Source organism: Bombus fervidus, chromosome 7 (assembly GCF_041682495.2).
Source record: "Bombus fervidus isolate BK054 chromosome 7, iyBomFerv1, whole genome shotgun sequence".
Taxonomy (NCBI): Eukaryota; Metazoa; Arthropoda; class Insecta; order Hymenoptera; family Apidae; genus Bombus; species Bombus fervidus.
In genome coordinates this window covers 14156591-14180666 of record NC_091523.1, presented here as the reverse complement: position 1 = coordinate 14180666, position 24076 = coordinate 14156591, and the positions used below count along the sequence as shown (strand labels likewise).

General features: G+C 44.7%; 1 protein-coding gene across 10 annotated transcripts in view; it reads right to left on the bottom strand.

The window, feature by feature from the left end:
- Positions 1-663: 663 nt before the first annotated feature.
- Otopla (proton channel otopetrin-like a) overlaps positions 664-24076 on the bottom strand; it is a 34396-nt gene continuing 10983 nt past the window's right edge. For 3 of the 10 annotated variants that reach the window (XM_072007819.1, XM_072007818.1, XM_072007815.1), the window contains exons 2-10: positions 21613-21845; positions 20665-20807; positions 8827-9157; positions 8203-8311; positions 7897-8057; positions 7658-7814; positions 6776-7251; positions 5920-6247; positions 664-5680 (exon numbers count right to left, since the gene is read on the bottom strand). In XM_072007819.1, the coding sequence (XP_071863920.1) occupies positions 4986-5680; positions 5920-6247; positions 6776-7251; positions 7658-7814; positions 7897-8057; positions 8203-8311; positions 8827-9157; positions 20665-20807; positions 21613-21819 (2607 nt within the window). In that variant the 5' untranslated portion in view covers positions 21820-21845 and the 3' untranslated portion in view covers positions 664-4985. The other 7 variants (XM_072007817.1, XM_072007816.1, XM_072007823.1 and 4 more) reach the window with 7 other exon arrangements.

The window sequence follows — 24076 nt, the reverse complement described above, 5'->3', positions numbered from 1 at the left end:
CTGTTATATGGTATGTATTTATGTCGTTGCTTTCGAATAATATTGTTTGGTATCGTTGAATTATGTATGTGATATATAATTGAATTATATATATTGTAATGGACCAGTGTGGAGAACTGCATTACCAGCGCCATGGTCTTGCTTTGCCATCTGCCTTTAGACGTTAGACTTACTCGTATAGTAGTTACCTTCTGCTTCTCTTATCATTTGAGTGTCATTTTCAGCATTACCGACTCAGTATAAGATTAATATACCGAGAATAAGATTACGACGTTTATAGTGACTGGAAATTGAACTTTAGCTTATTACTTCAGATAAAGTCTAAAACAGTATATGTTATTGGAGTTCTATATTTCTATATTAATCAGAATTCTATATCTCTACGTATCTTTGCTATGTGCATAATTTATGGCTGTAATACGTATAGCTGTGATATTCCAACATCCGACAAATCACGCTGTTTAGCTTCTCACGCTAATAATTTCTAGCGTATAATAATATTTTCAAAAAATTTAACCTTCAACATGTCAATTTTTTTATGGAATATATATAAAAATTAATGTCAATAAATATATATTCTACCGTCGAGAAAGTAGTCTCTGTATTGTGTATGCATTATAAAACAAAGTAATAAATACTGGTAAACAGAAGCCAAATGCGACATTACATCTAGATAACTTTTATTAACCAATATAATCGTATATTGTTACAAATGACGGCGGTACAATATCGTACCACCTCAACGGATTACAATGAAACGGCGTGTTAACGTTATACAATTAAAATGGGAATCGATGAATGAGCGAATTTTACGAATGTTTACGGTCTTATCGTCGCTACTCGACTTGAAGAAACTGCATACACGACAACATGTAATTTGTAGAACTTTTATCCTTGTGTCTTGCGTATTGAAACTTTACTCTAATCCCATTGTTTGAGTGAATTCTTCGGTTTGCCACCTGCTCTCGTATTATCGTATCTATCTGATAGAGTGGTGAATATGTCGGTTGTGCGCGCGTATTGTATATGTGTACAAACTGTAATTATGCTCGAAGACATCGAAAACTCACTACGTAATGTTAAATGACGACGTGTCGCGGATTTGCTGTTGGTTCGCACCCTCGCGGATTTTTCTTTTTTTATTCTTTATCGTCACTGGAAATAATTACGTGCGTTTGCGTGATCGCGCAAACTCCTTTTGTCATTCTAATTATCCTTCTCTCGTACAATTGCTCGTAAAATTGCTCGTAATTCTAGTCGTAATTTTCCACCGTACCTGATCCAAGAAGCTAACTGTAGCTCTTGAATCGAAGATTCGCGTGTTCTCCACGAGTTTCGAAGCAAATCCGCGACTCATTGATTAGGCTTACGGCTACTATCGAGATACTGATGTACATACACAAGAACCATGATTCTCCTGTTCTCTAGAACACGGGTAGAGTATACAAAGACGTTGTTTGCCGAATAAAAACGTGTTGCACGCGCACCGTTGCTCAATCACTCGCGCAAACGCGTTCCGGACTCGCTCGTACACTCACTCTCGATAAACGCTGGAAGGGTACTGGTTTCGTATATCTTTCGCTCGTTTTCCGTTTCTGCTCGAAAATCGCTGGCTTTACTCTTTGTTCCCTCTTCGTAGTTGCGCGTGCCTCGGCTACCTTCGTTTCCTTTGCGTCTCCCTTTTCGCCTTTCTTCTTCATTATCACTCTTCTCGACTTTTGTTGGTCCTGTGTGTGGCAGTGCCTTGTTAACTAAGATTTTTGTTAGAACGTCACAGTGATTTCTTCTTCACTCGTTGTTCCATCCCCGTGGACTCGCATCCCCTTCTTCCTTTCGATCTGTGGTACACGCTGATCCTCGCGCAGAGCGACGGTGAAAAAGATTCGAGCGGAGGAAAGACCAAACGAACGTTCGTTTCTCTTTGCTTTGTTCGATTGTTTGTCGAAATCAGTGGACGCGGGTGTGTACGGTTTTTATGGCTTTTTCGCGGATTCACGGTTGTTGAAACGAGGCAATCGAGGGCAAGGGGGTGCGGACCACGTTTTCAATTGATTTCGATCGATTTCAATTGACACACGCTCCGACTAAAATCGATCGATCGGTCGTAAAATAGTCGACGACGAAACTAACCTGCTTTTATTTGAACTTTCAAGGAGGGGTTTGATGAGGTTTTTGCATCACAATTTAAGGGAAAGAGACACGGCACCCCCTTTCTATCGAAGACACCTCGAGAACAGAACTCGCAACAAAATTGCTCTTCGTTTCACAGACACTCTGCTGAACAATAACTTACTGTGCATCGTTATTTACATATTCGCACGCAGCATTCCAATCGCAGTCGCGCACATCGAAGTCAATAAAAGATCTCCATATAATTGTATTTATATTTATATATATTTATATATATATATTTATATATATAATATATCTATCTATCTATATATATATAATATATTTTTTAATTTTTTTTTTATATTTATATCGTATTACCTTTTAATAATGTCGTCTCGGATTACAATTATGTATAATTAATCTTTATGTATAACTAGTGTCACAACTTCGTCCCCCTCGTTTCCATCATTCCATTGCCCCCTTTCGCTCTTTATATCTCTTTCGCCTATACATATGTCTAAGAATTAAAATATTTAGACTCGAGTAGCTAGGTACGTACTTCGACCGGGGAGGCTTTCTGTTAGGGCGGGGTTGGAGTCTTTCCTTTCTGAGTTTCACGGAATCCGTGGAGGGATTTTCAATGTATAACGACTATGTAAACACATGTGTTCTCTCTTGGTTTGCTTGCTCAACCATCTACAATGTACGATATTCATAGCGAATTAAGTGTGAAAGATCGATCTACCTCTTTTCATTTCTCTCGATTCTCGAGATAACTTTGGAAGCTAATCGACGACGTTAATTAACAATAACTTTCCGTGAATGGTATGTGTGACTATGTGTGTGTGTGTGTTATGTATATGTGTGTACATGTAAGATTCACTACTAGTGTACCGACTATAATTTCATCGTCGTATAATCTTCTCTTGCACGTCCATCTTAAAACATCGTCTACGATATTTCTTTACTTTTAATCTCTTAGTCTCGCGATAAAATCTACATTCGTGGTTTCTCGCCTCTTCGCCGTAGTGCGAACATTCTCGAGCCTGTTTCGAGCGCCCGGATTTATTTCGAACAAAAAAGGAAGAAAAAAACGAAGAAAGAAGAATACGCTCTACTCTTTATACACAATTTTTCTTCCTGTTTTCTCGCTATCGTCGTCGTCGTCTTTCTCGTTCATTCTTCTGTCTTTTTCTTTTTGTTTTTATACATGCACGTCATTCGATTCGAATACGCGCTTCGATGTCGTCGGAACACTCTCCGGAGCATGAATGTCGAAAGGGTGTGTCGATAAAAGATTCTAAAAGTTAGAAACAGTTTTTGTACTTTGCAGCACGCAACGAGAAAGAACGTCGAAATTGTTTTGGCGCGCCTTCTCCTTCCGATTCTTTGATTTCCTTCTGTCGATCGATCGGCAAACGAGCGGCCGAGTTTCGTCCTTGTGCTCGTCGGAACAAAAAGATATCGTTCGCGAGACCAAAAAAGCGTCGTATCAAAACGTCAAGCGTCTTGTTTGAACGCGGCGAAAAGGAATTACCCTGTTCCTGCATCGAGTCCTGCGTCTTTTTTTCATTTCTTCGACTGTTCAACGTTTTTCCCGCTTTTTTCTTTTTTTTTTTTTTTTTCTTTTTCTTTTCGCCGCGAGAAAGGGATCACGTGGCTATTTACCTAAAACTATCGTGTGCCATGCTAACGAAGAATATACTCGATCGCTAATATGAAGTGACTCGTTAAGAAGATCGTTCGTTCGCTCCTCGTTCTCTTCTAGGTACCGTGATCGCTAATATCCACTTTTTACTGAAAAATTTCTAATTAGATCGCTGGCACACCTCGGTCGAACGATGGAAGCGATATCGTTTGAGCAAGTTCGAATTTGCGATTGAAAATGTTTTTGATCGATGCCGAGGTGTCGAAGAGCGAAGCGATCTCTTAAATGCTCTCGATGCACGATGGGGCGAAGGTACATATATAATATATAAAAGTAGAAAATTTGACGGCAGTATATAGAGATCGTAAAAGATGTGAAACACGGTGAAAGGAAATGGGCCCTATTTCGTGAAATGGTATTGCACGTACACTGTGTTCGTATGGTTTTCTCTAGAACTTTTTGTGCTTTATGGCGAATACAATCGGTTTAATTATATGCTTTGTACCTATGCAAAATTTTCGTTTTCTTTTTTTCTCGGCGGTCATTGATCGACCTGTTCCTCCTGATCCGTGCTCTCTCGACTCACTTTACCGATCAAGGAAGCAACATCCAAGCTGTTTTTTAAGCTAAGAGAACCGAGGATAAAATACATAATGCGCGTAAAAAAATAAAACGACGCTTCGCGATCCTCTGCGGTTTCCTCGCGAAGCCCCGACCTCGAACACGCAGCATCGACACCTGCGCCTTTTACTTTGACCCCCGACTTTTAAATCGTCGATCGAGTTTCCCGTTCTTTCCTCGACGAGGACCGTAAAAGCAACGTCTTCGTCGTCGCTTCTATTCCGCTCGTCGTTCCGTGCTTACTCGGCTGTTTTCGCCAAGATTTTAAAGAAGAGACCGGAAGCTGCCCCGATCTCTCCGGCGATCCACGAACGCCCCAAGATATGTCCAATTATCGGTTTTGATCAGAGTGACTCGTTGAAACCTCGAAGCCTCTCTTACCTGCTGGTAATCCATCCCTTTGTCCAAGTGTTTGACTCGCGATGGACTCGAGTGACGAAAAGATCGACCGAAACCTCGAGATCGATCGTGCAGCCAAGAATGTTGTTTGTCGTCGAGAGGTAACCTCGGCCTCGTGTCATTCTCCGTTCTCCAAATCTTTCTCGATTCTGTCTGCGAACGACGATCACTCCGGGCCATTGATCCCAATGAACGGCCTGTTCGTCTAGTCGAGACGCGCTTTATAGCTGGTCTTCCAGATCTCCGCGAACGTGACCGCGCTGTGGAACCTGTGGAAGATGCAGAGCGGCAGAGTGACCCTCTGCACGATGGCCCAGGCGAGGAACCCGTAGAAATCGAGCTGCACCGGGTTCGCCATCACTTTCTGCGACTCGAACGTGTAGATGACCCACATGGTCAGGTTGCAGATCAACAGGAAGGTGACTACCTGTCGGCCAGGCTTGCTGCGATCGTGTTCCGGCAGGTGAACCCTTCTACGAGAAACGTCCGCGATGAACAGCATCTGAAGGATCACCTGTGCGACCGACAGAAGGCCGGTCACCATCACCAGAAGATTGGGTTCGTGTGTGAACGCTGCTAAGGAACCGGCGATCACGCTGAACACCGCGTAGACGAACAGGCCGAAGCCAGAAACGCGAAGAAGGATGTCGTTCAGATCGCTTTGCTCCTCGGCTTTGAATTTCAAGCTCTGCACCCGTATGAATCCGACGATTATGGCGACGATTGACAGGACCATTAACACGCAATGAGAGACGTCCGCTAGGTAAATGGCGACGAGACCAAAGTCCGGATGATGGATCAGCACGAAGAAGAGGATCAAGCAGATGAGGGAGCCAACCAACAGCAACAGGCCGAAGAATAGTCCTTTGCTCGCTCCTACACAGTCCACCCTTGTGTGACCTATTTTTGCGTTGAGAGATTCGTTTAGTGTTGCTCTGCTTTAGCCGAACGTTATTTTAAGCAGTCTTGCGAATGGTTATTTTAAGTCAAAGATTTAACCATAGTCATTTAAAGATGAAACCTTGGACGAGCTATCATTATGTAAATTATAATATGAATGCTTCTTTACTTGAAAGAAAATGCTAAGTGATTTCAACGGTTTGGGATTGCATTAATCGCGAAAAAATAAATGAAATTACCTGCATGAGCCAAAGCGACGGCTCTTCGAGACAGCATAGCCTCGAGGCGGCGCTCAAGGTCTGCTTCCACTTGATGCGGCCAACGAGGATGTCGTCCAATGTGTTTCCACATGACGTAAATCACAGCGGCGCCAATCAAACTGTACTCGATAATGAATGGAAACAGATACGGCTCTGCGTCTTGAACGATAGTCCCCATGATATTGACTCGGCCGCACGAATTGGATGCGATCTCCTCGTCCGTTAATGCCTCCGCGTAGGCTCCGAAATTCGGGCTCCAATATTCACTGCTATTTGTCTGGTTATTCACATCGAAGATTTGGTGTATCTATAATATTACGAGATTTATTTACCACAACGTGCAGAGCTCTACTTACAAATGATCCTATAGATCATATATAGATACATAGGATCGTATATAAATCAGTACAAACGATTCATATAATAAGAGTGCACTGATTCTCTTCACTTGCTGCTACTGTTCGTTCGTACGTACTAGAATCCGCTTAAATTATGGTAAATTGAAAGGACCGGATCTTGTTCCTCGAACTCCTCGACGAAGAGAAAGAATAGATCTAGCTTTGCCGTAACTATTTGCTTTCTATTTGTTAATTCTATTTGTTAATGAATTTTAGTTACACCCAGCTCGAGACGTTCCAGATTAGCAGAAAGTAACAGAGCTGGCTCGTTTGAATTTAAGTGAGATCATTTTAAGCGATTACCATTTTAATAGAAGTTCGTGTATGGTACAAGTAAGTGTAGTCAATGGACGAAATATTTAATCAGGCCGTAATTAAGATTTCGTCGCGGTAAATGGAGTTCCAGCGTACGTAAAATGCACTCGAAGTATCCTTACCTCTTCCTTGTTTTCGGCTTGAGGAGCGTCAAAAAGTTCTATGAAGAAAGACGAGAAAGTGGTGGACGGTGTGGTAGTGGTAGTAGTGGTGGTCGTGGTGGTTGTACTGGGAGTAGTCGGGGTTGTCCTTTCCTCGGTGGTGGCTTTCGACGTGAACGTAGTTAGGAAAGTGGACAAAGTGTTGGCAGTGGTTGTAGTCAAACTCGGCTGGGGAGTTGAGGTGGAAGTAGTCGTTGAGATCGGAGGGTTCCAGGCGGTAGTAGTGGTCGACGTTGGGGTCGTGACAGCTCTCGCGATCGCCCTTGCCGTCGTTCTCATCACTCGACCCAACGAGGCAGCTATCGTGCTCGCGACCGACGTTGAAACGGTCGATGACCTCGTGGCGGTTAATGGCGCCTCGCGCAAAAGAGCCACATCCCGAGGTGCTGTTCCCAATATGGCTCCCGCGTTTCTCATCGAATGCTGTTTGATGCTCTCTAAATATATTCGATCACGATATTAGCGAAATTTCTTGGGACGCTTATTTTTACGTCGCTTGGAGCATTGAGAGTAACAGCGAACCAAGCAATATTTTTTAACGCGAGTTTGCAGTATCGATCTATTCCAATAAACTGTGTTGACCAGTCGATTCTCGTAGCTGAGATTGTGGCGCATATATAGTAAACTTTGTCGATTTCTATCTCTCTTTGTACAAAACGATAGATCTCAAACGTTTATTTGCAAATACATGTAAAATATTGTTTTTTTACTTTTATTATAAATTAATATATTCCATTCTACTCTAAATATCGATATTCTAAATATCGTGGCCACGTAAGATTTAGTCCAGTTTTGCTCCCAATACTTCTCAAATGTTGATCTTTCTTTATAATGAGAATTTACCAAGAATGCCCGCCTCGACTTGACCCATCTTCTGATGATGCTTCGTGATCTCCTTGATGCTTTCCAATACCAAAGTACGAATCCAGACGCAAAGATTGGTAGCCACCACGTGCATCAGCCCGAAACGCGCGATCACTTTGAACCGATGAATGTTGAGCTGGGAAAACGGATAGTCAATCTCATATTCGGAAGTTATGCGAAAGGATGACGGTTATTTGCCGATACGCTCGTCTACCTACCCTAGAGTTCATGAAGATGAAATACATCTGCATGAACGTGAAAATCATTTGCAGAACCGGATTCACACCCTGAAGAATCTGGTAACACGGTGACGTGGGTGGTACCTCGAAAAATGTGCCGAATTCTAAACCATTGTAGACCATCGTACCCAAGCCAAAAGCTACGGACAAACGAAGTAAAATTCGTTTTTCGAAATAAGTCGTTCTACTTGGATTTGAATTTCAATTTCAATGGAAATTCGAGTTAAACTTAAGTCCGAATCTAACTCACGTTTGAATTTCAAATGTGAAATTCAATTTTCTCACCAATTGCTCCGATTCTGAGGAAAAAGCTCCCATGACTCTGGTCGTTTTGCGAAGTCTTCCGCTTTCGCAGAGCCCGTGTGGCCACGCCAGCCTCCACATCAGCGGCGTCCTAAATCAATTGTTTCTCTCTCAGGAAATCGTCGTGAAATTCAACGGGTAGCTGAACCAGCCAACTACACCATCGAACTACGTTTAATTTCGCGGCTGAAATTGATTTTTTAAATACTGTCTCGATACCGAAAGGACAGCTTTAACGAGGATGGGACTGTCGAGTTTCAGTCTGCAAGAAGATTCGCGTGACGATGAATGAGGGAACTGTAGCACGCGCCTTTTGATAGATAGTCGTCGACGACAGATAACCCACTTACGTCAGCGTCTCTTTTAAAATCGCGACGTCGTATCGGTTCGATACTCGTTTTACAGAACCGAAACCACGAAAACCGTTAAAACGAAATTATTAACGCTACGTGACTCATCCTAGTATTTTTAGTTGCTATTGTAAATGAATTACGAATTCTTGCTCGTACGTTGACAAGTTAAACCGATCTTATCGATATATCTGAAGCAAAATAAAATACTTAAGATAGTACGATAAAAGAAAGTTGAAGATCTCTGAAATCCGACCTGGTACTCTTTTTTGTTTTTCGACGACTTCTGCTCTTTGTCCTTTTTGTCCTTTTTCTTGTTTTTCTCCTTCGGTTCCTTAGGTGGTTTCGGTGGCCTCGGAGGTGGCGGTGGCGTATCGCTGCCTCTCGAGCAGCAGGCGCTTTCTTGAAGTAGAAAGCAGAACACGTACAACAGGAACAAGATGCTAACACCGTACAGATACGTGAAGAATCCCTCGTAGTAATACAGGGGCAGTTTGTGCGTGACCACCTCGCTTATCACATAAGCGATGCATACGACCACCAGTAGTTTCGCGTAGATGAAACTCATGATAATGAACAGCGACGTCCTGCAAGAAAAAAAGAACGAGAACTCGTGCGTATCTGTCGAGCAACGCGAATCAAACACGATTATCGCGATCGTTGCGTCTCTCCAACGATCAGAATTTCGTTATTCCTCGAGTCTCACCGTGTCTTTCGGACTATTTGTACCCTACTACCGTGCCTTGGAACACCCCCGGCTCTGTTTACGTTATTATTTTCCATACACGGCACTGTTTCCACTTCCATCGCGAATTGATCGAAGCCTACTTTACGCACGCGACACTTTTCTTTCTAACAAGCGTTTTCCACTTCGTAGCTACGAATATCACAGACGAGTCAACGTCGAGCCGTATTTATACTTCTGCATCCGAGTAAATTATTTGCCAGCGCCGACTGCTGTACTGGATACTCGATTCACTGGCATGCTATTTTCGATGTCGAACGTACGTTGGACCACCGAGCATCGAACTCTGCTTGATTCTTCACAACCTCCTTCGCTCTTCTTCTTCCTCTATTCCCGTAAATTGTTTATTCGATCATTCGCATTACCCACTCGCGTATTCCACCATCTCCATTCGACTCTTCGATCGTGATCGTTCGCATACGCCAGTCCACGAAACTCTTGACTCAAACTGGTTCAAAAATTTTCTTCCGACGATGCAAGGTTCAGCGACGCTGCACCTCGAACTCTCGCGCTTCTGCACCGTTCGTCCGCCACGGCGTTCTTTTCTCATTAAAGGTTAGGTCGCGAAATCGATAATTTGCGTACGCGAAGGGGAGAGTGCGTTGCTGGTCGATCTCGTTGGAAATTAATCGCGCGAGAAACCGGTTTCTTCCTGCGACCTACCTGACAGGAAGATGACGCAGACGCGCACGCAATCAAAACGATAATAACATGAATACGAGCGAAAGAAAAAGCAAAGAGATATTTCGAAATCCGCGGAGCGTTTGCGGTGCGATTGCACCGCGTCGCGACGTCTGCACGGGAATATCAGGGGCTCGGCGACGTATGGTGCATCTTCGTCGAGAAGGGCTTAACCACCCTTTGTCACGCTGGCATTTCAGGGGTTGGAGCGCAGACTTTATTGTGTTCCGCACGAGTCTGTACACTCGTGTAAGGCATTTTTTTCTACTCTTCGATGATTACATCGCGGGCCGGATAAAGAATCGTGATATTTAGCGAGACACAACGAAATCAGTTTTTTCCATCCAGCTTTTGTATCTTTCTCTAACCATAACCCGTTGATATTTCCGCGATCTACCTACCATCTACCTACCATCTACCTACGTAATTTTCTTCTTCGTTTAACTTGGAAGTCTTTGCGTTACATAATAAATATACTTTTTACACTTACCACGTTGAAATAATTTTTGCAAGAAGGAAAAGGAAAACACTAGAAACTCGTGTCTTTTATTCTATCGACGAATACTCGTAAAATGTGAAGCAACGTCTCGTAGTCAGTTTTTTCCGCTTTTAACGTCGCTCCGAATCATCGTTAAAATTTCGCAGATTTTTCACGCGGAACGTCTCTTGCCAGGAGCAAGATAACGGGACGAGTCAAGGACGGTGAGTGATGGTGCCTGGAGGGATGAAGATTTCCAAAGTTTTCGGAGCGATGGAAGACAAAAATAGAGAGAAGCGAAGACAGGGCGCGTGTCTGCCCGCGGTATGGCCTTTTTTTCCACTTCTGAAGAAGAAAAGCGGCGAGAAGTGGAAACAGTGGCGGATAGCACAGACTCCGAGCGAACCAGGCTGCCTCACGGTCGATATTTCGAAGTACCGACTTTCAGCCGCTGGTCTTTCGCTCTATACCTCGCTCTCTCGACTCGCTCCCGCCTCATCTGTGTCCTGTCGACGAATTTCGCTCTCCCCTTCGCGTTCAATCACGGCTGTATTCTTCATCAGCAGTCGTTTACGTATATTCACGTCGGATCGTTTTTACGTTTCTCGGTCAAGCCCATCGCCCAAGCATTTAATTTAATTCGTCGTTCCGTCGTTTCGTTCAATGAGATACTCGAAGTTCATTTTGTCGATCGTTTAAAAAATGTGTGTTAATTTCGTTTCTATTTTAACCACAGGCAATTTTAGCTCGCTGTTTCGTACTGTAGTTGATTCACGAGAACGTTTTAGCGTTATTTTCGGTAGTGTGTTACACAGATTGTTTTACGAGCGTATCGTGCTGGTCGTGTTGGCGGCACGGAGGTATGTACAGTCACGTTCACGAGACCCGTAATACTGTCTTGTCTCAGCGTCTAGACTCTAGACGGACGAAGCGTCGCTTTCAACCCGTGTTAATGCAATTGCGACTGCGACTGCGACTGCGACTGTGTAATTCGAGAAGGTATTGCTCGGCCGTGTTGCATCTATACATCGTCGTATCACTGTCATACTTTACCGCTCGATCGATAGTAATAAATTATAAATCCCAGCGAAACTAGTTCGCGCCATTATCAACCGATCGATGTTCGCTGTCCGTATGAGTTTCTCCTTTGTCTCTTTCCCACTCGTTGTTCTCTCGATGTAAGGAAGGGAAATTAATTCATCGATTGGGCGCAAGATTTTCTGTTTTATTACATCTCCAAGCGTATCGTAGGCGTTAAAGAGGTTTCATTCACCGTCCTATAGACAGTTGTCCTCTCGTTCTTTTTTTTTCACGATTCTCTAATCCCACGATCACGAGGAGAACACGCGAGCGCTCCCCTGCCTCTCGTTTTACGCTTCACACGCGTTCATCAATTTCCATGAAAAAAAAGGTGTCGTCGCGTTCCAGGGTTAATGCTCGTCGGCCTGTCTCACCTCTATTCCCTTGGACTAGCTCGATATATCGAAGATAAAACACACGTATACCGTCCCTCCTCGAAATACGTTCGCGCTCCACTTCCTCGATTCTTTCTCGAGAATGATTTCCATTCGTTCGTGGCCGCAACCTCGGTCGGTTAGTTACTTCTTTCAGCCTGGGGTAGTAGGTGGTGTACGTGCGCGAGTGCATAACTCGGGGCCGCGTATAATGCACACTAGACGCAAGACGCTTCATAGGCAGCAGCGCGACAGCTAACGAAGTGCGTCGTAAATAGACACGCAGACGAAAGCCGCCATTTCGAGTCGAATACACAGAGTATCCTGCAATGAATGGTATGTCTATGGAGAACGATGTTTTACGCACAAAATATTTACTCGCAATATTTTTATCTTATCGTCTTTTACCAATAGTAGGAGACAAATTTTGTTTAAATCTTCCTTCACTTGGAAAATTGCACCGACTGATGTTTATATATTAGACATTTGTATGTCTGCGGACTTGGGATTATTTCCATCTATAGACTTTCCTTCTCAATGGTAAAACGATTTTGCTATCCTATCTGTTTCTTTCTTTCGAAAAAAAAAAGAAAAAAAAACACTATTTGTATATGTATGATGTATATGTATTGTCACTGATTACGAATATCTTTTTATAGTCTTCTTTTATTAATATTAATGACTGGACTAAGGTTGCATAGATATACAGATATTTGTATTGTGAAATTTATTTAACATGCGGGTTCTCTCTCGATTATATCACGCATTACGGGGCTCTGTATTCTTTTCTCGTTGCGCCCATTGAAGCAGCCATACATTCATTCGATCAGTCCTCATCTCTTGTCTTTCCTCACTAATCGTGGGTGTGCTTTGAAAAGCGTCACATCGTGGGATAAACGAAAGCCATTGTGTAGAAAACGAGGCGTTGAATCGATTTGCGAGTGGAAATCGTTACACGCGCGTCTGCTTAGACGTTCTCGAGCGGAAGCCGTCTAACAGAGAATCGCTCTTCCGGGATCCACTGCATATGTTGCGTGCTCGTGTTTCCGGAAGTTGCTTTCCAACATGGACATCCCGACGTCGGGCGACGTTCGGCCCAGTATTCATCGATGCGTTATCGAAATTCTAGAACGGGTAGCTGATCGAACGTTCCACGATGGAATGACGATACTTTCCCACGTTCCTTCGATGAGCCATAAACACGAAGTATCGAGAAAATGTTCGCGAGTTCGCTCGTGGAATTTTTAATTAGGTCGACCTAATTATCCTATAGTACGATGTTTGTTAATTCCATTTAAACAACAAATTGTTTCTCCCCGACCCTATGAATTTTTAACTATCCTGTTATCGAGGGTAATTTAAAGCAAACGTCGACGGCGTAACAAAGAATCGAAAAGCGAGAATTTTCAGAGAGGTTCAACTGGTGCTCCTAGATAATTACCATTCGTTAGCGTGCAGATTACGAGAGCTCTGGTCAAGTGGATTCTTGACCTAGTCCCGTTTCTCCTCGTAATTGCGCCGTGGAAAAAAGAAACGGTAACGTTCGGCTAATCCCTCGTTAAAATGCGCAAACGACCGATGTTCATGCTCCGACACGTTTGACGTAGTTCAAATTGACACGACGGTTAAATAAAAGGAAATCGAGTCGACTAAAAGGACGCGACAGTCGTCACGTTGCATTTACTACTGGGACAAGCGATGTGTCGAGGAAATGATAAAAAAGAAAAGAAGAAAAGAAAAAGAAACGTTAATGGAAATGACGGCCCTGCTTTCTCAGATGATTTTTCTCTACGTCTACGGCAGCCGGTCTTACTTTTTCGCTGGGGTCGAGCGCACGTTCTTCAGCTCCATCTCTTTGTTTGCCGCGTTGTTCTTCTCGGCGTTGTCCTGCGCGTTTGGCGACGAGTTTTGCGGATTCAGAGGCCTGGTCACCGGGAGCGTCGCCGTGTTGTCTGCAGCGGCAGCCTCCACCTCCACAGTGGCGACCTTGCAATCACCACCACCCACCATCGCGGATTTCTTCTCCCCTCACAATGGACCCTAACGATCGGCAAAAGACACGGCTGGATCTCACCGGGAATATACCACGATTTTCCTATTCTGAGATCCAAACGCGAGATTCCCACTCCGACAGAAGCTCGATTACGACACAGCCGCCATTTTGGCGAACAACTAGAGCACCGTTCGAAGTGTCCACGATATTTTGACTAAAAAATCCTCCCCTCGTCGTTGAAGCTTCGACACTAAGCTCGTCTACTGCCTCGATAGTAGCGAATAAAGAGAGATATCGGATCGAACAGAGCGAACGGAAGCTGATCGGGGCGCGAAACGCCAGAGAGTCGACACGGTTGGAAGGTTTCGAGACACCATTTCCGAAAATGAGGGCAGCGAGCGCGAGTCAAAAACTCTCTCCCCAAATTGTTGCTCTCTGTTTATTCGATTCCGCGGATCACGCCTGCGCGTTCGCCCCTTGGACTTTTTGCTGCGCCTCACCTCGGTCCTCGGATCAGATGAATGATAGTGTACGAACTTTAATGAGACACGTATAAATGAACATCGACGGAACGGATGACGAACGCGTGTAGTAAGATTGACAGATTTTTTTCGGGGGTTGTCGGTGGTTTTTTTCTTTTTTTTTTTTTTTTTTAGCAAAAGATTTATCAACAAAGAACGCGTCCCGCTACTTTTATTCCCCTACTCCCGACGAAGAAATTTATCGACCAACGGTCGACTGGTCCCCGATCTGGTGTGAGAAAAGAGGAAGGGTCGGGCGAGATTTTGGGGCTGGAATTGAAAGGGCGGTTCGGCTCGGCGACCGCGTAGTCGCGATCGAACGCGAGGAAACAAAGAGAAGAGAAAGGCGCGACAGAGGGCGAAGGGAGAGGAAGGAGCGTGGCCAAAGGGCGAGAGAAAGGACCGCGATCAGAGTTGGGAAAGAAGAACGTCGGGAGGAACGAAGCTGTGGACCACCCCAAAGGTTTTCTCTCTCTCTGATCCCGCGCACTTAGTTGAACGAGCTAATGGAAAATCCCGTGCACACGACCGAACCTGAGGCTGGGAGGATCGAGCACTCTCGCTCCGATGACTGATGACGAGCACGACGACAGGCGACGGCCGATGGGCGACAGGCGACGGGCGACGCGCGGCTACGATTACCAACCGAGTGCAATGCACACACCTCGACGAACGCCGACGTACCAACCGACGACGGACCAACGAACGAACCAACGAACTATCCAGTCACCGAGTACGCGACCAAGAAAGCTCACCTGCTAGAGAGGTGGTTGGCTGAAGGTTCTCGCGGTGACTGCACCCAGGGTTCGGCGGAAAAGGGTGTGAAGCGGAGAGACGGAGAAGGGATGGAGGATGGAAGATCGGCGAGAGAAAGAGGAAGTTGATGCTGACGGTAGAGGAGAGGGGGCAAGGGCCAGATACGGAGGATGGGGATAGAGAGAGAGGGAAGGAGAGTAGGAGGAAGACAGGCGCGTAGGATTCGTAAGTCGCGTAGAACGTGGAATCGGGAGAAAGGGAGAAAGAGGAATGGAAGAGCGGATGATAAAGATGGTAAGGTAGACACCGAAAGGGAGTCTACCTTACGATGGCGGGTGTAAACACAAGCGTCGAGGGTTAATCCGAGAGGAACGGGAGCAGAGCGAGAGATGGACGGATGGACAGGAGCCGAGCGAGATGGACTATGTTATCGGAGCACGATGAAATGGGGGTAGAATCACGATCGCCGCCCCCAGCATCCCGGAGACTGAGGCTGGCCGGGAGGTCTCTTCCCGGGCAGCGGCAGCTTCTTGCACAAGCGCACTACGAACCGCGGCTTTCACTCTATATCGCTCTTTTCGCCTATCTCCTTCTCGCAACCCTGGCCTCTTTCTCCCCAATATATTTCGTCTCCTTCTCGCGATCTTTCCCTACGGTGTCTCTTGTCTTTTTCACCCTTTTCGCTCCTCCGCTCCTTTTTCGATGCATTCCATTCCCTCCACCCCTGACTGTGGTCTCGTACGCGGAGATCCAACGAGAATCCTCCACCACGACTCCTCTCGGCTACCAAGCTACCTCGAAGCTGGGACTCCTTTTGTTCCCTCGGAATCTTCGGTCACGTCATGAATTTTTTCTCCTCGTACTTGCCATGTCCCCGTTTTCGTTCCTGCTCCGCTCTGTTTTCTTTTCCAACCTCGTCTCTCTTTCTTCTACTCTTCTTCCTCTTTATCTTTTTTTCTTCCATTTCCTCGTATAACCACGCGCAACTCCGAACGAATTCGAGTTGTTTTCTCGATTCAACGTCAATTACGGGCCAAAGGCCGACTCCTTGATTCGATCCGCGCTTTCCTTTTTAGCTTTTCCACGCGTTTCGTCTCCCGACTCTCACCGACGTTGCTCGTAATCGCGGTCACTGGGTTTTCGGAGTAGCGTCGCGAGCCCGCGTGCTTCGCCAATCTGCTTGACGAATCTGTATCCTCGCAACGGTCGTTGCAAGTCGTTTTTCCGCGACGAAAAGCAACGTCAGAGCTGATTCTTCAATCTTTTTCCAAGCCTTTCTCGCCGACCTCTTTTTAATCCACGCGTTTCGCGGAACCACGATAGCGGAAGTCGCAATGCCAACAAAAATCCCTCTTCTCCGGTAGCTTTTTTCACCGTCTTGTCTCTAGCGACCGTGTTCATTCACACCCGCCAATGATAAACGCTGAATAAACATTGAGGCAACGTCCTCTTTTTTCCATTTTTATCCCCATCTTGCGTTATTTAAATATCCTTTCGCATCTATTTGCAGCCTCCCGGACGTGGTGGATGCTAAAGACCTGGCATCGATGCATTTACGAGCAGTCTTTGTACGAGCTCCTCCTCCCGTTCGAGCACAGTCCGCTGTCTATGGTTAACAAGAATCGGTGAAGCACCCTTTGCCGGTAACTCGTCCTGCATCGTCGTCGTCAGGAGGGAGCCGTGTCTTTTGTCTACGCGAATTTCTGTATGGGAAACGCGTGCGCTATCGCGAATTCCCCTCGCGGCCCTTTTCGCGATCAATTCTCCCGAAAACTCGAGTACGCTATCGTACTCTGTCATTCGGCATAAGATATCATTCGGCAAGATATCGTACTATACATCCGCCATCCGTACCATACACCCAGATTCTCCGCAATCGTAAATTCAAAAAATAATTTCGTGATCGCTAGGGTAACGATATCTCGTACCGATCCTTCTTTTTTCCCTATAGATCTGGTGGTCGTGTGTAATTCATTACCATTTAAGTTTCCCTCTCGGGTAGCAAAGTCTCACGGTTTGTTTCGTCGATATTTCACGATCACTTTCAACGCGTCTCCCTTCCCCTGTATCGCGATACCTTCTCCATTGACTCGTAGATTCTCCCACTCTTCTTTGACGAGACCGCAAGATCGTGTCTCTGTTCCGATAAGTTTTTAATTCCATGAAACAGAGGCGAGGGGAGAAGCGGGCCGTGTTTCGCGAAAGCGTTGCCTGCAAGTTGAAAAAGTCCGGCGCGCACATTCGGCTGCGTTCCCACGGGAGGATCCGGAACGGTGAGAGGTAGGAGATCTGGATGAGGGCTTGCGAGGTGCCGGGGGTGAGGGAAGGGGAGTGATATGCTCTGTGGTTCTGCGACCCACTGACCCGCTCGATAACGCTACCACCGAGGTCAGTAACCTTACCCTACCATAAAATTCTCCATCGTACGACCCTTTTCGTACCGACTTGACTAGAACCAACCTTTGATTACGATTGCGATCGGAGATTATCTCCTGCCTCGTCGATGATTGCCGCCAGCTTTGTGTCTATTGATCGTTCCACTTGTCTTTTATACAAGATACCTATCAAGAAGTACTCTTCTTGCTTCTCTTTTTCATCTCACGTTAGAACGGAAAATTTCTGATAAATGGTTGAAGTGCATTGTTCGATGGTAACATGAGATTATGGCAACTTCGCGGTAAAGGATTCGTTCCTCTGTTACACGAAGTTATGTTTCGTAAGTCTGTTTTTCCGGTTCCGAAGGGTCGATGACCGACTCGATGATCGAAATACTTGGCAACTATCCATCGAATCCACGAATGCCAAGCTCGATTATAGTTTTCCTGCTTTTTCTCTCGTTCGTCGGACAGGTTTTTCAGCCGCGCGGCAACGTATTGCTCGTAGGTACGTTGGCGAAGAATCTCGAGCGCGCAATCAGCCTCGACTATTGCGGTAATCTGTACAAATGGTCGCGTGAGAATTATCGCGATGCGGCGTGTCACGCGATAGAGGGGACCATGGTGCCGTTTTTTTTTTTTTAATTTTCTTTTTATTCCTTTTCTTTCTCCCCCTCCCCCTTGCCTCGATCGACTCGAAGCTAACGTTAAGGGTGGAAGACCGCAGAAGATCGCCGGACGTGGAGTAACGCGCGGCGATCGCGTTCCCAGAGATGATCGGAATCAGGTCATCGATACGACGCAATACCTGTGTCCCTAGTATTTTTCTGCGTGCTGTAATATCGCGTTGCAAGGATTGCGACAGACCAGACTCACGCACAGCGAGTATTGATTTCGAGTCTCGCTGGCAGTGCTGCCACGATTCCGCGTCTCTAGAACTAAACCCTGGATGAGAACTAGGGAGAAGGTCACCGAAATCGCGTCCCTTCCAAATTTTGAAAATTTTCATTTATTCGCAACGCGTAAGTAAGCTTCTTCGTGTTTCATCTCCGTTTACGAGACATTTACAAAAAATGTTAAACGCTCTTTCTCCGCTGTTAAAAGCGAACGTCTCTATGGGTTTCAAAATTTCCAAACTTTACAAATTTCGCTTCTTTCAGAAATTCATCGTCGCGACAACAATGAATCCCGTGGTTTTTTTGGATTTCAGCGGCATCGTTTAAATTTGTACGATGCAGTCAGACAGTTGCTGGTTATTTGAAATTTTTCAATTATCCGTGAATCTTTTTTCTTCTCCGAAGTATCCGATCCTTCTGAAGAAATTCGAGCAAGTTCGCTCGGTTTTTTGCCCCCGATCGGTGCACCTCGAGGTCGTCGACGCAGCTTACCTTCTTCGGATGCACGTTGCATCGCCCGAGGGCTGCTTCAAGATGGCGTTCTTCTTTAACCGGTGCATATTAACGAGGGTCAATCGGTCGTGCGGAGGTGGTTCTCTTGTACAACGAAGCGTTCAACGAGCCAGATAACGAAACTGTGGAATTTCCTCCTCCCATCTGTCTTCTATCGAAACACGTAGTTTTCAAAGTCGATGCAAGTTTGCCGCGTCGATCGCTCCCATTTCGAGAAACAGTCGAACCAACAACAGTCGATCACAAATTTCGGTCGTGTCTTTACGCAAATTACACGGTCGCTTGACAAATTCGAATAACGAACGTAGTTTCGATTCAGGTTCACGCGAAACTGTATAGATCCTCGTTACTTCTATTATAGTCAAAAGATTGCTTGTTTACAATGGCTTCTCGGGTCTGTGCACTATTTCCCTTTGTAAACGCCGATACGATCTTTCCCGAAATAAACGATTGCTATATCACTCGGCTAAGCATACAGACGCCCATATCCCCATGAGACTTTGGTTACCGAAGTCGTAAAACGCTAAGCCACGTTGGCTAATGTTATTTTCGGCCAGTCAAATGGTCGGTATCATGATCAGCAGTTTAGCGCTAGCGGAAGCACTGGAAACTTAACATGCCTCCACGTGTCTGTAATCACCTACGGCACTGTTCAAAAGTATTCGGACTCTTTCTTATTTTCCACTAGGTGTATTTCATTGTACGTACGATTATAGACAAATTAAACAACAATGATTTTATCCTTTATAATCAGCTTAGCTATGCGTACTAGTGTATTATAAAAGGATTAGATCGACTTTTGAAACCTTATACGTAATGAAATTGGTGTTTGTATCTGTCAAACCTTATAAAGGTTACTTGAGAAACTCTTTGTCATTTTGCTTAATTTTCGGGTTACAAGTCGGATGAAGAAGAGTCCTCTAAATCGATGTTAATACAATCAATGTTATTTAAATAACGACATGTACGTAATACGTACAGTAAAGAGTAAACTATATTATTCCTATGTTCTTAATAGATAATTAATTTGCTAGTTTGGCAGCGAAAAGATAGTAAGCAATGCGTCTAATCTCTATGTGTAATCGAAAAATTTAAATCGAAAAACTGTCCAAGTTATAATATTAAATACAGAACGATAATACAAATACGTTGAGGAGATTGGTTTGTTTAATTTGCACAGTTCGAAGCTAGAGTATCTGTTGATGTTCAGAAAAACAGGCAGTCGTTAATTTGTAAAATTCACGCACTGTTATTAGAAAACGACCAAAGTGTCCGGATACTTGTGATCGGTAGCGTGCTAGTTCCATTACCATTCGAGCCACGTGTGGATTATATTTAACCTTCCTTCACGCGGCTATCGATATTTTTTCCACCGACGCACGTTTCCGTAATGTCCTATTTTTATCGGTGCGTGGACGTCCGCGTGCAAAATGAAAAGAGAAGAAAAAAAAAAAAAAGAAAAAGAGAAGAACGCAAAGAGGACGAGCAGGCACGCGTTTATAGGAAATCATGGATGGTACCGCAGGCATGTAAAGGCAATTAGACGACAGTCGCGAACGCGTCGTAAAACCGTCGCGTCTCGGCGAGACGTCGCGCGGAACGAGGCCCTCGCGAAGGCCTTTCGTCACCTCGACGATCTTAAGAATGCACTCGCAAGAATGTACTCGTAAGAATGTACTCACTTTGCGTTCTTTGGCAGTGTGCCAGTCGCTGGGCCAGAATGCGTGGGGGTGAGGCAGAGGGGTGGATTGTTCGTGTTCTGAGGCACCAGGGGTTGCCTCGCGTGAGCCGGTGACGTGTGCGAACCGTAACCATCTGAATTCAGCTAAAACCAATGAATTAATCCCGGGTGCATTTTTATACAGCGGCTCACGAAAGTATTTGAAGAAGTATCTTTCTATGAATATATTATGCTTGTCGTACGAAATATCTTAACATTTCGTTGATACTTTATCGATAGACGCGACTATCGGCATTATGTTAATGGTGGGATTTAAAACCAATCTGAAAACATATACAGAAACTGTAAGATATTCGGTTCAAGTCGATACATATCTCGTAGTGGTTGAAGTATTTGAACAGTCTATTATTAATTACATACATTAGCGAGCAACGATATTTAACGAGGATCAGCTGCATTTAAAAAGTCAAAGAACTAAGATCGATAATTTGCTATGAAGCAATCTGCTGATTACCAGCGAACGTTCGGTATATTCGACTTGGACAGGAAGCACAGTTTCGCGATGTATTATATATGCATATGCTCGAGATAGGACGATCGATCAGAGAACTGGTTCACTGGACGAAATCTCTTTTCCCGACAAACGACAAATTTCTATCCCTTTTCGAAAGATCGTCCCAAAGAAAATTAGAACGCAAATGATGGAACGTAAAACGTTAAACAGCTAATTCAATGGACCACGGTGGAAACTTACTTATTACAGCTACTTGTAATGTCAAGTTTAAGAAATCTTGACACGGTATATGGATAATTGATTAAACGATTAATTAACCGAGTTTTGTTTGCTTCTGACGAAACCCGATCAACGAGAAAGTGAAAGTAATCTCGAAAGTAAGGTGAAACTGGACTTGGACCGGTAATTGGATGGAAGCCCGTGAAGTTGACGTACCTTGACGACCGTGCCGATGAGCGAATCAGGCGGCATTTCCGGAGGATCCGGTATCACTCCGGGGTTGGCGTGGGCAGGATAATCGTTGTGAAGATTGGGCTCCTTGACAGGAGTGCCGTCGACCCGCTCCATGTCCAGGCTGTCGGTCGGTGTCGGCTGCGAGAGCAGGCGCTCCTTCATCTCGTGCAGATACGGACACCGCTGCATCTCTTCAGAGTTACTTTTCGGTCGATCTGCAAAGTAATCAGGTATCGACCGGTTAAGAGACGATGCAAGGAGGAAGCTCGTTGCTTGCTTTAAACTCGATCGTAAACGATAACGTTGACATCGATAGGCCGGCCGTGTCGTGGCAATCGTGTCTTTCGCAAGGGATATCATTAATTATACGCCTCGTGAATAATGCATCGAAACTATTAATCGACCGTTCGTCCTCGTTTCCGGTCCTTCATGGCCGGTAGTTTCGATTCGATCGATATTCCCGAGATCGTCGTATAACGACGGTTGCTTGGCCGTTATGTCCGGTACAATGGAATCGAGCGACGAAGAAACGACACTCGCGCACTCAGCCTCCGCCAATCCCTCTGGAATTAGAACCTTTTCATCTCGTTAAGTTTCATCGAGCGCGTATTTGTTCCGACCTCGTGCACCACCCCTCTTCCACACGATTCGCTTATTTACGCGAACAGTGGCACTCTTTGAGAGGGACACTCTGCGCGAGGATCATCTTAACACATCATCTACCTTTTCTCCTTCTTCTCTCCATTCCATCGACGACTAGTCGTCTGACGGCGAATATCGAGCACATATTCTTCCTCGTTAATACAGGAGGGATCGATAGGAGAACTGGAAGTTCAGGGTTCACGAAATCGCCCCAGCGTTAACCTTCAACGTTGAACTTACTCGACATTACGTTGTCCATCGCGTGCCAGTCGAGCAAAAGGACTCGATCGACGAAAAACAAGAACTCGAACGATCTCGATCGCGCGAAATCGAGAGTAGGCCGTGATCGATCGGCCGGGACAATCGAGCCGTGGGACGATAGCGTAAACGCGATCGGATCGGCACTGGTTCAAGGGGAAGTCTGATCCTCGCAAGCGAGTACGCGACATGCTCTCTCCCCATAGCAGAGATCGCCAAACATGGCACTGCCGATCGGCCATCGAGCGGTCCGCTAGTCACGTGCGTTCATCTTTCCGCGCGGCCACGCTTCGAGGAACTTGATGAGCACGAGACGGGAAAACGAATGAGAGCCATCGAACGCGCATCGAAGCCTGCTCGAGTTCTTTTTACGTTATCATCGAGTGGCGCTGCACGGAATAGCCGTATCCAGCGGGACTTTCCATTAATTACGTTACGGTGATCTCGATCGTCCGTTACATTTTTGGGAATTTCAGCGTAGATCGTTTCTCTATTTACTTTTCCTCGTTTGGAATATAATTGCGTTAAATTTCGATTGGCACGATGCTGGTGATAGATGGCTGACAGATGCAAGCGTTGCAAATTGGTTTAAGAATCGATAGTATCCATAACATTATATAAGTAAAATATGATATAAGGTACGAGGAACTTTATTTAAAGTGCCGAGTGCAAATCAGATTTTAAAAATGTATAATTGACGCTTTCGAAGAATAAGGTGTACTCAGGCCTCAGTGATTAACTGTTGAAAAATTTCAATTCGGATTCTGAAGGGTTTAGTCGTATTAGGTTGTCCGAAAAGTTTCTTTCGTTTTATGAAAAAATAATAGACGCACGACGTTTTTTGTTTTATATTATTTTGTCGAATTAGTTACAATCCATTTTGTTCTGTCGAGATAAACCCCGCGACACTTCACAGACTTGGTTTCACGTTCGTACGAAGGTGCATTGTTGCAAAAAACACGTTTGCGAAAGGAAGACATTCTTCGGACAATCTAATATTTATCTGACGGTAATTTATCGCGAATAAGAGAAATTTGTCATTGCGATAGCTTAAAGATTCTAAATAGATTGATAAGATAATATTCCGTCATCTCGTAATATATTGTATGTACTAACCTAATTATGAAACGTACAAATTTCATCGTATTTGTCGATTAATAATTATCTGCTGTCTTCTGGGACTATGTTACTCTCGGGTTCTGCTTTTGAAAAATTATTAAGACGTTAACATAAAATATTCGCTTACTCTTTTAACACTTTACACTGAGAAGTTTAATTACTTTGCAGACTTTATACTGAAAATCCAACAGTCATATTTCAATTATGGATTTTTTAATTAGTAATTATCTGTTAATCATCAAACCCGTGCCATACCAATCGAGGATTAATATCGATAATTTCCAGGCCATTGTTTCGCTTACTACTCGAAACCACATCTATTAAGAGAGTTCTTTCTTAAAACGAAGATTTAATCGATATTAAATCGACGGTTCTCTTAATTAGAAGCGAAATCGGAATTTACAGATGAGTGGTACACGACAAACAG